The sequence below is a fragment of the Molothrus ater genome, chromosome 2 (genome assembly GCF_012460135.2).
Source record: "Molothrus ater isolate BHLD 08-10-18 breed brown headed cowbird chromosome 2, BPBGC_Mater_1.1, whole genome shotgun sequence".
Lineage (NCBI taxonomy): Eukaryota > Metazoa > Chordata > Aves > Passeriformes > Icteridae > Molothrus > Molothrus ater.
Window position 1 is genome coordinate 18,061,776 of NC_050479.2, and position 13,954 is coordinate 18,075,729.

General features: G+C 35.4%; 1 protein-coding gene across 1 annotated transcript; it reads left to right on the forward strand.

Annotated features, from left to right (window-relative positions):
* Positions 1-412: 412 nt before the first annotated feature.
* Positions 413-13,289, forward strand: FANCB (FA complementation group B). Its single transcript, XM_036386843.1, has 8 exons — positions 413-1,345; positions 2,325-2,477; positions 2,998-3,090; positions 6,876-7,004; positions 7,872-8,038; positions 10,147-10,601; positions 11,418-11,655; positions 12,797-13,289. Exons 1-8 carry the CDS (start codon positions 413-415, stop codon positions 13,215-13,217), a joined length of 2,589 nt encoding a protein of 862 aa, XP_036242736.1. The 3' UTR covers positions 13,218-13,289.
* The last annotated feature ends 665 nt before the right edge of the window (positions 13,290-13,954 follow it).

Consider the following 13,954-nt stretch of genomic DNA (forward strand, 5'->3'; position numbering starts at 1 on the left):
GTGGCTTCTTCAATACAATCACACGAATTGTGAGTGTGTGGCTTGGTTTCTGTCCATTTATATTACACTGTACAGCTGTTGATAACCACAGAATCCATACTTTGGTAAAGAAACATTTTTATTTCTATTAGTTAGATCTCTCAATAAAGTTGTTTAACTTCATTATTAATCTGTGAGATTAAAGCATATACTGGCCTCATTCTCAGATTTTTCTGTATTATTGCTTTGCAATGCATAGCTATTCTTAAGGCTCAGTTCAGCTTGTCCCAAAACAATTTAATTTTCTTTTCTTATTTGCTTTTTGTAGGTGGAAAATGTCCAGAAAAGTTAAAATTTCCACACAGAATTAAGCCTGATGGAAATAGGGACACATGATTTTTTTGTAGAGGAATATACATAAAGATAAATCAAGATGCTTCTGGGTGAGCAAGATCAATTCTTGTCCTACAACGGTGAAGTCCTTGTATTTCAGTTGTCAAAATCAAAGCATGCAGAGGAAGCAGGTGATAAAACAATGAATTTATGTGTCAGAAGGATGGCATTCAACAGAGACACTAAGGTGTTTGTTCAGAAGTCTTCTGGATCATTCAGCATGGGAGTCAGTCACTCAAAAATTGAAATGATTTGTTGTAGCTGCACGACAGATTCCAGAACAGGGATTATTCTTCCCTGCATTTTGATGAAGAAGAAAAAACGGAACAGTATCAAATACTTTTTATTGTTGCTTCACGGTTCTAACCAATTTGAGCCATCCTTTTATTTTAAATTAGATTATGAGCTGAAAGAAGACATCAGGTTGTTTGCTGGCCCATCACTGTTATGGACATATGCCAACAAGCTGTTCTACGTCTCTTCCAACACCTGTGTTGTTCAAAGTGCCCCTGTTCATCTTTCTTGCGTGGTGTGGACAGGTGAAATTGTGGGTGAAGGCACTGTTGTCTTAGGGATAAGAACTGCTTGCCTGCCAGAGACTGAAGACCCAGATGGGTTTTCTGTTTCAGACAGAGCCATCTGGGGCAGTGAGTTCTTTGGATATGCAATTCAATCACAGAAGTTTCTGAGTGGCACGTGCTTCATGCCTCATGCCTACAGCAGAGTGGTGTCTTCTGTCTACGTCTGCAGGAGTGAGAGATTGAGGAAACAGCTCCAAATATCACTTGTTGCCATAACCCACAAGAACCAGCTTGTTTGGTTCCAAAATGGTGCCCCTAACGGTGTTTGTGAGCTTCCTTACGAAAAGCCATGTTCAGTAACACCAGCTCTAACCAGCAGCAGAGATTTGCTATTTGCTGTGTCTTTTGCCTCTGGAAATAGCTGTGTTGTACAGAGGAGAGACAGCTTACAGGTACTGTTGGCTTCAAACAGCTCCATTTTATTGCAGTCTTTTTTGTATATATTGTCTTATTGAAAGTCCTGCAACTAAAAACCTGCATGTTCAAGTTCTTTAGATTTCTTGTTAGTTTATTATTGTTGCTGCTAGTAAAATAACCTGTCTAAAGTATGACATTGTTTTGCTTCCATTGCTTGCTTATATATCTGAAAATGAAGCTTGTACTTTCTCATTTAGCAATATATTTATGAATCTGACCAAAGCTTCTGTTGCTAATGGAAAACTGCAGTAATGTGAAAACTTGAAGTTGTTAGGCAGTTATGAGTCTGCCTGGATGATTTGTGTTAGAAGTAACCTCATACCATTGCAAGTATAAACTGCTCATTGGAACGTCAAAGCTTTTTGAGCCTTAATTCCTAATAACAAAAAGTTGTTCCTAGAAAACGTTGTTTTATGAAAATGACAGGAAAAGGCTTTGCTATTGTTTCTTAAAATTAGGAGAGACAAAGTTTCTGCTAAGGTTTTGTAGTAGTCTGACAGGAAGACTTTTATCAGTCAAGAAATAAAAATTTATAACATTTAGTTGCTGGCATTATTATAAAAATTTGTCTTTAAATTTCAAACATAGTTAAGTCTGTTGTGAAACAGAGATATTTCTCAATATCAAAGGTACAATGCCTTTAACTGATCTTTGAGTATTACTGCTTCTAAATAACTGTTACAACATTCAGGTGTTCGAATACACTGAATAGTTGTCATCTTCTCTGCAGCCTGTAATCTGGAAAGTGATCTTTAAGGAGAATGGCTAATTTTTCCCAGAGTTACATAGGCTCTAAATGATGGGGTGAGAGTGAGAGGTTGGAACTTCTAAATATTATTGTATTCCACAAAACTGAATAGGCTCTCTCTCAATGGAAAGCAAGCTTCACCAAAATGAGATCTCAAATACAGGATTTATTCTAATAAATGTATTTTAAAACCTCTTCTACTCTAGGTGGCTTCCAAATGGCAAAAAGTGAAGTGTCTTCTGGTGGATGATTTTATTGGCTCTGGAAGTGAGCAGCTGTTACTGCTTTTTAAGGATGACTCCAATACAGACGTGTTAAGTACATTCAAAATAACAGATCTTGGGGAGGTCAACTATGCAGTAAGTTGAGCTTGCCTTTTCTCAGCTACTCAGTCTGTGCTTACTAAATTAAGAAAATCTCAACAAATCATTAAAGTATTGATGCAAAGTGAAATTTGATGTGTGCTGTGAATGCCCTGAAGTTTGAATACAATATTCCCTGCTGTAATCTTAAATTATCTGAAGATGTTTTTTTTTGCTTCTATGATTGTATCAACATTCTGTTGGGAAATTAATGCAGCAGAAAATGCTTTACATACATAATAGTTTTGCCACAATGCTTACCTTTTGGCTAAGAACCCTTAATTTAGTTAAGGCCATAGTGCTTGTTAATTATCTTCTCATAATTGGGTCTTTCCATTATGTTCTATAAATTTGAATTGCTTTCAGAAAATAGGATTTTGCTTTTAAAAGACATAGTGTGATTCTCCTGGCTTGCTGTATTTTCTCCCAGATTTTTATAATGCTGTGTAATAGCCTGTATCTTACTTTCAGCTTTTTAATTCATTCAGGGTTTTGATTTTGTTTTTTTTTCTTTCAGAGTGGTATCAATTATAAACATGATGTTCCTGCTGCAGAAGGATTGCAAGAGAATGGTTTGCTTACTGTCCGAGCCCTTGAAACAAGATTACAGGTTTGTACTCAATAGTTCTGCCTCCATGTTTTCTGTAAATTACTGTTCTGTATCATTGCATTATCTAGAGGGTGAAGCTAATGATACTGTTATTATTGAAGATAGTGGTTCAGGGAAAAGGTCAACATGGTTAAGTATTTATTCTTGAATCAGTAGTAATCTGTGTTTCAGGTCTCTCAGTTGTTGTAAGTGCATTAAGGTAATTGTCATGGTCTAACTTAATTTTAATTAAAAGTTTGAGATAATGCTGAAGCTATCTTATCAGAGCTCCTTAGCAGTCATTTTACTCGTGTTTAAATACCAGCTTTAAAAAATTGGAAGGTTTACTTCTTTTGCTCCCCATTACATACAGAAATTTCAGGTCATGTAGTAGCAGGTTCCCAGTGAGTGCATTTGCACAATTGGTGACAGTGGTTATTTCACCACCTCTGATGTTCGTGGTCCTGTTACTAGTGGTTTTATAAGGATAGTTTTGAGATGTACTATAGATAAAGCTAAAATGTATCCTTCTTTTAACTAGAATCATTTATAAAACAAACTGGGGGGAAAGTTGGGAGTTTCCCACCCGACATACGCACCAGTGTGAGTGCTTCAGTAGTCTGTATAGTAGCCTCTACCAAATGGGTAATAATTGACAAATAGGAAGATCATTTAAGAAAAAAAAGCTTTAGGGGAGAGCATGAATCTCATTCTGAGTCAAGGATGTGAGGCTATTGTTAATTTGCTAAGTGTACTTTAAAGACTAGATACAAGGTTATTATTCCTGTCACTTGAGAATTAGGGAAAACTAAGTAGGGTATTGTGGCAGTTTTATTTCCAGCCTTTAAAAATGAAGCAAATGAATTGGCAATAGTTTACCAGTCAATAAATAAATAAAAGAAGGACATATTAGGAAAAGACTGAAAAAGAAAAGACTTTTCTAGTTCTAATGACAAACAAGATATTTAAAGTGCATCATCCAAAAAATGAAAGCTGTTTGGAGAACAGTAGACATAATGTTTTTTTCCCTCCTAGAAGACCAAGAAAACAGAAGCTGGATTAATATTGAAGACCTCTTGAGGTCCCTTCAATCCTGCTTTTTTACAGCTTGCATGTTAGAGGCCTATTGGCTTTAATAGAAGTGCAGTCTTCCTTCCAAATGCATCTTTTTCTGTTTCTGCATTTTTTTCTTTTTTGACTGTCATATTTTAAAACTGACTTCACTGCTGCATTCTTGCCCTATTCATTACATTACTTTCCTCTTCTACAAAGCAGAAATTAGTTTCTGTTTCTTACTGGCTGCTCCTTCCATGAATCTAATGACCTTGTCCACCCTGCCACTGACAGCTGTATGTTCTATTGACGTTCTGTGTTCCATAACTTTGTTCTTTCAATACACCAACTGGCTTCCAGCTGTACAGCTCTGTGAATCTGTGTCACAAGGAAACGAATTAACTGGTTTGCACTTGCTACTGGTTCTGCTGGAAACAAGCTACTGGTTGTATATTTTATCTATTGTGTGCTAATATAGTTCTTACAGACACAGAATCCTTCCCAAGACCTCACGTTTCTGTGCTTTTAGATCTTTTTAATCTCTAATTTTCAAAGCCATGTGCTAGCACAAGCATTGTAAGCAATTGGAAACTTACTGTGTTTTAATGCTGTAAATTTTTGAAGTTGTCAAACTTATGAATTTGGAAATAAGTGCAGATATTTCTTTTTAACCTCACTGTTGCTAACTTGTTGAAATCCCCATTGTTCTGTATTATATTTGCTGAACAGGTGAAGTACTCTTGCTGGTTTTTATAATCTGATATATAATTGAATTTCAAGGATGCTTGTTTTGAAGCAGTACTGCATGTGTTCTGCTTAGCTTGGGAATTTTCAAAGGTTATTTAGTCTTGAAGTGGTGCCTCTTGATATTTATCATCAAAATTCAGATGTTCTAGAAATTTGCAATCAAATCAAGTTTTCACAGTCTCCATGGAATTTTGTGTTTTAGAGCAAGATAAAATAGCAGATGCAGCCCTTTTGCATCCTTGTTGCTTAACTGTTGTTTTACATCTGCACAGCTGTTTTCTTGACCACGTGAGAACTTTGGCAGGAATGAATTATAGTCCACTGGATAAGGAAGTTGTATTTAAGTTATACCTAGTAATATATATAAACTGCATTTTGCAGGCAGTGAAATCGAAAAACAGATCAGCTTGATCAATTTTGAATTGTTCTATATTTATTTTGTATACACTATTTTGGGCCTGAATCCAGCCTTTTCTCCTTTGAATTTTTTTTTTTTTACTTGTGTTTTGGTATCTTCTGAAGAAGGCATTCTTTGGCAGAGTACTGCAGTTCCATTGTAACAGCTGAGGTTACAGGGTTTCTCATGGTTTTAGTTGATTGTTTTGGTAGAAATAAAGAAGTATCTTTATGTCCACTGGTCTGTTCTTCCTCCCATTACTTGACAGTTTTGGACTGTTCATTCTGGATTTACTCACAGCTCTATTGTCTTTGGCTCTGGACTGCCTTGTTTTTATGTTCATGTTTATTTTCTCTTCTAAGGTGATCTACTTTTATTTTCTTGGTTTAACAGCACAAAACTTGTAACTCCTGCTGATGCTTGTAGTGCAGTACATCTTGGCATGAAGCAGAGAGGATGCGCCTGTCACTTGTGACAGAGGGGGACACAACTCAGTCTTGGGTTTGCTATGTGGTGGAATTCAGGTCTTTTTCTTGTGCTTTAGGAGGAAAAAGGGCTTGCAAAAGCCAGATTGGTTAGCAAGGATACAACAGTGAAGGTTTGGCCATTTTGACTGCTTCCACGTCTGTGCTTCCCCATTTGCTTTCTGGTTCTCAATTGTTTATTCAGGAGTTGGCTCCAATGAGAGTGAATGATGGCTTAGTGTTCTGATGACCTAAATTAGGAAGATATTGTAGACTCATCTTCATTTTCATCTCTTGAGTCAAGTCTGGCCCTGGATTATTCCTTGGAATCTGGTGCTTAGATTCACAGTTGGATAGGTGACAATTTTTTTGCAAAACTTTTCATGAGTGCTGTTGGTCTAAATGTCCTTTGCCAGTGCAGCTTGAGCAGATGACATCACTTTACTTATAAGATCTGCTTTTTTATTCGGGCTTAAAATGGATTTGTGTGTGTTATGTGTTTGGGGGGGGGCGTTTCTGAGGGGATGGGTGAAGAGAGAAGTTTGGTTTTGCATTCCAGAGTTCAGTTCTCTCCTTGACAGCATTGCACTTCTCAGGATGTTCCTTTGCAGATAATAGCTTTTGAGGAGCTTTCTTAAAACCTGAGAAGCTGGCATGATATTCTTTCTTTATTGCTTGGTTTGTGGGTTTTTTTGGTTGGTTTGCCTTGGCTGGTTTTTGGGGGGATTTTTTCATTGTGTTTTATTTAACAGAGATGCAGCCAACATGTGTGTCTGCTTGTATATCTGTCAATTCTTCAAAATATTTACTTGACTAATAATCAATATAAATCTTGAGAAGAAGATGAAACTGCTCTACATGAAAAAGTGAAGCAGGATTAATAATGAAAGATAGCACTCAGAAATATATCTATGGAAACATATCTGAATATCTATGTAATTTGATTAAGTTTACCTTAATATTTATCTTTAGGTTTAATATTGAAAGATTCTGAGATTGATATTTTAACAACAGGGTAGCATGACATGAACATTTTTTAGAAATGCTATTTGTGATTCTTGCATAAAAATGGAAAGCTGAAAAGATATTTTGATAGCTTTAGTATCTTTTCTTATGTGCAGTAGTCTAATGATTATCTTTTACAGGCTGGTTGGACTTCTGTTCGAGAGCTGCAGCAGCATTTAGGACTCCAAAAGAGGGTCATTCTTGAGTCTTGCAGAGCATTAACAGATCTTGTTGAAGAAAGAACCCATATTCTACCAAACTCAAAAGAGGTAAAATGCAGGAGATGTGCCAAATCACTTCTGAATTCTGCCAAGCCATTTGTAGAGGGTGCTGCCATCATCCACTTACCCCTTTTGCCTGTAGGGGTTGCCACTATCAAAACTCATTAATCTGCTATTTAAGTCTGGTTCATTTTCTTAACTTGCCAGTTTATGTAGTTAGGAGCAAATTTAGTTGTTTCTGCTTGAAATTGATGTGCACAGTACCTCCTGACAACTGAGTGGTATGGAGGAGTAACCTCTTACAGAGTTAGTGACAAACACAAGGGGAGTGTACAGTTCTAATTGCCCAGTTGCCTAGATATTGAATATCTGTCTGTAATCTCACATATTACAAAAAGGGAGTTGTCATAGAACTATGTGAGCAAAATTGATTTTATAATGGGGGCAGAGTGAACTGTGGGCTGAGAAGGTGATGGAGGTTGGGAAAATCTTATTTTAATATGTTGCTCAAAAGAAACCTCATTTAATTGAAATGAGGTTGATCTCTTTCAGTTACTGTTGTGGCATCTTGTAAGTTTTCTGGATTTGCACAGAATATTGAGCAATTAAATGCAATGATATAAATTCTAGCACCTTATATCTTTGGACATTTAATTGTATGACAGGTAAAGATTTTGACATACGATGTTTACAAGGAGAGAGTAAGTTGTACTTTACATGATGATATAATGTGTTTTGAGAAAATTCAATTCTATTTATTGTAGAGAATAAACTATAGTTTATATATATATCTTTCTATTTTATGTATCTTAAAAACTCTTCCAGCTTTACTTGTGGTAAAACACAAAGTAATGCAGTATAAAAATACCCAAAATCTCTGCCTAATTTACCTAAAAACCCACATTTTTCTGTAAGGAAGGCCTTGTCTCCCTCTGGGATGATGTAGAAAATCCTCCTGACTCTCTTAGTAAAGAGACATCACCAGCACCTGAAGTCCCAGAGCGCTTCACAGAGGAATTGTGGCAGCGTGTTGTGGGTGACAGCCTGGTAGTTGGAGTAAAGCTAACTGAATCATTTTATTTGTGAGTATATACACTTATCCTGTAATTTCATTGGTAGTTTTATAGAAAATGAATATGTAGGTTAAGCTCTGCAGTAAATTTGAACTTTCTCATGTTGAACATAAAGTATTTCAAATGTGTATTGCCAGTATTTTTGCTACTGGTTGATTGCTCTCTAGCACTATGCAGAAAAATACATTATACAGCCAGAAATCAGTTGTGTGAGTATAATTGCAACATTACTGGAGACTTTTTTAAAAAGAGTCTTCTTTGACAAAAATTATGGTTCTTTGTAGTCTGTGTTGACATAGTAATGCTGATTTCAGTATGTGCTGTGAATAAAGGTCTGTCTTATCTTGGCTCCTGGTGCTTTACTGTTAGCTACTTGTCATTCCTAATTGATTTGCTTCAAGAAGCACAAGAGAAAATATATTAAATTCTCTTACCAACTAATTAATACTTAGCTTTTGAATTGAACTCCTCTAGTCAAGTACCTAATCAAATTCTTGCATAGCTTGTATTTTGTGTGATTTATGTGGAGCAATCAACCATACAATACTTAAACCTTCAAAATAATTTGGTTGAGTTTTTTAATAATCTTTAAAATTATTTGTTTATTCTATTTATTTTAATTACTCAGTAATTAAAATAAATAGAATGGTGGTGTTTCTAGTTGTAAATACTACTTACGTCATTTTCCCTTACAGAGAGGGAACTAAGTTGAAACAGTGTGAAAAAAGAGGATTATGTAAATTATAAAATTACAACATGAATTGTGTAATGTAAACTTTGGTGGAGTCAGAACTTATCTTTTGACCCATGTTCCCACAGGCAGTGTAGCTGAGGCTGTGTTAGGCTGAGCTCAAAGATTACTGATGCCACTGAAAATCATTCAGGTGGCTGTGAGGGAGCTGACCTGTTAGGCCCTCTGGCCATTCTGCTGGAGCTGTGGCTGTATTCTTCCTCAGCTGCCAGATTACTGTAACTTTACAAGAAAGTTAACCTCATCCTCTTGACAGGCTCTCTTAAGAGCCACTGAGGCAAAAGATTGTTTTTTGCCTTTTTAGTGTTTGTTCTTTTAGCTTGATGGTGATGCCTTTGCTTTTTTTTTTTTTTTTAAGTGAAATGATTCATTCCTTTATAACTTCAGAAATCTTCAGCAGATTTTAAAAACCAGCAGCAGTCTAGCCCTCTCCCCCATTTTTACAGTTCAGAAAAGATCTGTGGAGAAGCCATTTGTCCAAGATTAACCTGACAGACCAGCAGCAGAACCTGGGTCTTCTGAGCTCCAGTTCAGTACTGTGCACAACAACCTGTGTTTGTGGGGAAAAGGACTTGCAGTATCTCCAGCCCCAACACTGTAATTCTTTATTGATTATTTTTGTGCTTCCTACTAATGCAAGATTGCAGTGATATCATAGATTGATTTATGAGGTGATGATACTTCTCTGTAAAGAAAATTAGACATTCATAAGACTTTCAAATGTCACTGACATCTTGAGATTGAATTGATTGACAGAATAATATATTCATTGAGAGAGGATCTGGAACAGTCATATTAGGATTTCATTGAAAGAGCCCTGTGTTGAATAAATAAAGTACTTTATACATTTCAGGAAATTGCTACATGTTCAAGGTAATAGTATCTTAAACCTTTTATTTTACTCTACATTCAATTTTGTTTGAATATCTATAAAAATGTAGAGTCTCAGAAGAGCTTCTAGTCCTCAAAAGGGCAGAACTGATATTTTTTGCAGTTTTTTCTTAAAAAGAAAGTCAAATCTTTAAAAAAAAATCCATAAATGTCACGGAGTATCTTTATAGATTATGTAGACTTTTCAGCTTTTTCTGGCTGAATTAAACATTCAAATTCTTTTGGTTGAAATGAGGTGTCTGACTTCTAGAAGCTCTTCAAAAACTCAGTCCACATTTTGAAAAATCTTCATACTTGGTTTATATGAAACAGTCATGTGAAGGACTTAGCCTCTTTGCAAAGTCAATGACTTAATCTGGAATGGTATTGGAATTTATGTCTTAAATGTCTGTATTAAGTCTGCAGAGTTGTGGTTATTGGTCAGAAGGCAAAAATGTGAACTGGAAGTGCAGTCATATTGTATGGATTTTCACAGGTCACTGAGTGATGTCAGTTTATCTCTAGTGATGGATCAAGACTTCTCTTCGATTTCTCCAATTATCAAGTGTCAAAGTAAAATCATTAAGCTGAACAAAGCCTTCTCAGCATTGGCAGTCTCCCCAGGTCAAATTGAACCTCCTCCAAAAAAGATGAAATTGGACTTGCACAGCAAGAATGATCTGAAAAAAGAATTTCCTAAGAGATCTTCAAGGATTCAGCTGGATGGAGCAAAGACAGTCACTGCTGTCACTAGCCTTTCACCACTACTGGCATTTCATCGTGTGTGCTGTGTAGTTCTTCTGCATGCCAGGAAGCAAAACCATCAGAATGATGGTTTACAGCAGAGCAAAAAGATTGCTGTACTCTGTGGGAAAATTTTGTTAAGTCTGGAAGATATTTCAAATGGCAGATATTCAATAAAGATGCTAAGGGATAATAGTTATTGTGCAGGTAAATGGATTTATATACTTTGGATTTATAAATATATATTTTTAATTATTCTGTTTACTCTAGCTGGTGCCCAGTTAAGTTTCTCTCTGAACACAAGCTGCACAGACTTTTTGGGAATTAAAGTTGGGTGAAATAGGAGATGGAACATTTTTCAAATTGAAAAAATGTTTAGTGAGTTGCTGTGAGGTTTTGCTAGCATTGGTGATGAAGGGTATCTGGAAAGGATAATTTTGAAGATAAGTTTGAGTACAGAATGCTGAAGCCTATGTTTTTTCTATAAATAAGATACTGTAACTTGATACAGAAGTTTTTGTCTGACATACTACTACCTCTTAAATAATACCAAAGTAATTGAAGCTCTTCCTCATCTACACATATATTAAGGTAATTTATTTTCATTTCTTTCAATATTCCTGATTGAATTGATTTTGAACTGGGCTTTTGCTCAGGTAATGAAATATCTTTTTTATTGTTTGCAATGAATTTTCATTTTTCTTCCTTTAATGCTGTGTCACTGCTAAAGCAAACATGTCATCTTACTATCACAGGCTATTAATAGTCTTCTTTTGGCAAGGTGATGTTTATCTGAAGAGCTTTCATTATACTGGTGGTGCTCCATTAATCAGCTCTTTTGCTTGACAGAAGTAGGGATAAGAATTTAGGTGAGAAGAAAACTGCCAAAGAATGCCTGAAGTCAGGTGCAAATCCTTCACAAAAAAACTGGGAATATGAGCCAAAAATCAAAGTTCATTTAATGCATGCAGCGTGATCAAAATATTTAGTTCAAATAGCTTTTTCTACTCTATTTTCTTTCAGGTTCCATGGAAGATATACTTGCTGTCCTTGCAGTGTCTGTCAGATTCTTCTTTCAGATTGTGTCTTGTGACTGCACATTGACTCCAGTCAGTTCATGGTTACTGGGAGAAATGGAGTGCACACCATTTAAGGAATGCCAGGACAACCTATTCTGTCATAAAGCAGGAGATGTCCATGGTACAATTTTTAATTGGGCCTTGAAAAATCCATTTGAAGGAGTTCTAACAATATTTTGCAGGTAAAATCACTTGAAAAGTGATTTTATTCATCTTATATTCATCTTATATTCAGCTTATATTCATCTTCCAGACACCCTTTTTTGTCTTTGTGCTATTTCTTACTGGTACTATAAACAGCAGCCAGAATCACAACCAGTAGGCTGCCAATATGATGATATGGTAACAGTCACCAATAACAGACCTGTTTTCAGATCAGAACTATGGAAAATGAATTGTTTCATTTTCTCTAGGCTGGAACATTGCATTACAAATAGGTGTAGTCTCCATTAATGCCTGCTTGGTACTATTCCTTCTCTTCATTTGGCTGCATCATAGTTTTATATTCTTTTTTTTCTTACATTATTCTTAGTATAATGTGTAATTTTAAAATTTTTTCCTCAAAATGTGTTTATTTAAAAAGAACCTTAAATATTAAATATTTATATATTAATATTAAAACAAAAAACAATCAAACCACAACCCCCAGTTAAATTAAATGTATTGCTAGGTCATTTTTTAGTTTAGTATTGCAATATAAATGTAGTCTCATTTTGTACATGTTTCTGCTATGGTTATTTCCTATCTACCATGATTATGAAAAGGAAATAATCTGAAGAGTCTGACTGATGTCCTTTCTTATGCAGATTCTTGGACAAATATTACCTAAGTCAGGTTAGGCAAGTTAGTAATGCTGCCACAATTCATGACTTAGCTGGTTAAGGCTTATAACATAAAAAGTACTTCTGGGATATTGACAAATGTTGCCATTTTGAAGAGTTCAAGCTATAAAATAAAAAATAAAAGGTGTAACTGGTAAGAGTATTTTGTAGTGAGGTTCAGTCTTTTCCTCAAATTAGGAGTTGATTTCCTCTATGTAAGAGGAAAGACTGAAATGTTTAGGCAATCAATCAGTAAAATTTTTACTCTTAAGACTTTGCTTCCTTTTGAAAGGTGATTTTACTTGCTATTCACTTTGACTATTCACTTTTGATCCCATTTTGTTAATAGTTACTGAGCCCCCTGTTTATGGCCTCTGATTGCATTTTCTGTATCTTTTATTCCTGTGTTTGGATTGATCTTTTACCTGGCTAGGATATTTCTGTGATAGGTAGAAACTACAGAGTATACTTTTTTTGACACCATCATAATTTTGTTTTACAGAAATCTGACTGTCTTGTTCCAGTGCCTTCACAGCCTCACTAGAGTTCTCCCTCCAAGCTGCAGTGTAAAACTCCTGAGATCTGGAAGCAAAGCAGTACTTACTGAACAGTTATCACTGGCTCTGGAAAAGGAAATGTTCACCTTGAAGAATTCTCCCTTCTTAAAAGAAACTAAAGCTGGAAACAGTTTGACATGGGGAAATGAGTCTGGCAAGAAAATCAATAATGCTCCTCTGGCTTCTTTACTGGACACTGAGGAAGGAGTCCAGCAATTCAGAAAGAAACTTCAGAAAGAGAGGGAAGAGAGCGTGCAAAGTATGAACCAAACACTAAATGGTGCCCTGTACCAGAAAACTGCTTTGAAAATAGCAGAAGCTCAGCTCAGTTCAGATATGATTGTGTGGAGACTGGCCAAGTCCTAGAAACTATTGACTAAATTTATTTTGAAAAAAAATTTATTAAAGTTATATCATTAAATAATATTTATATTTTCATGGGTACTTATACTGCTTTGTATTCTATAGTATTTCTGTGTTGTTTCTGCAGATAAGTAATGGTATTTTAATTGATGACTATTGGAAGAATGTAATATTAAGATTGAGTCATTGTTTTGTTACAGATTTTGAAAATATATTTTTAAGGAATTTTCTAATAATTCCTACTCCAAAATAATAATTCTTGGACTATAAAATAACTATTTTAGAAAAAAAAATGAGTGTGTGTACTCTTTAAAATAGTTCTATTGAACTTGGATGATGACTGTTTATACATGTAAAATGTAAGCCTTTTTTAGAAATCTTAAAGTTGGTATAGAAAGGATTTAAGTTATACAACCAAATGTCATTCATAATTTGAGTATGGATTTTGACAAATTCAAAGGAGAGTTTATCTTCATATATCAAACCTTTTAAATAACTTCTTGTGATACCACTTGAGGAACAAAACTCTGTACCTTTGAGCCTTATGTTCTGGAGTCCAGCCTCAGATTTATGGAGTATTTCTTGGAGGTGGAGAACCAGATCTTAACCAAATTTCAAGAACTCATGAAGATCCATTACATGATAACGCTGCTTCAGGTTTGAGAGGTCCATTCCCACACACTTGAGTGGTAGGGCTAGTCTCACTGGTAAATCCTGGCCTTCCTTGGATGTTAACCTAG

What these genes read in the sequence shown, in the direction of transcription:
- FANCB (XM_036386843.1), top strand. Translation starts at nt 413, where the DNA reads ATGCTTCTGGGTGAGCAAGATCAATTCTTGTCCTACAACGGTGAAGTC. An exon ending in TTGGGGAGGTCAACTATGCA is followed by an intron (nt 2,478 to 2,997) that starts GTAAGTTGAGCT and finishes TTTTTCTTTCAG; the next exon opens with AGTGGTATCAATTATAAACA. An exon ending in CTAACTGAATCATTTTATTT is followed by an intron (nt 8,039 to 10,146) that starts GTGAGTATATAC and finishes GGATTTTCACAG; the next exon opens with GTCACTGAGTGATGTCAGTT.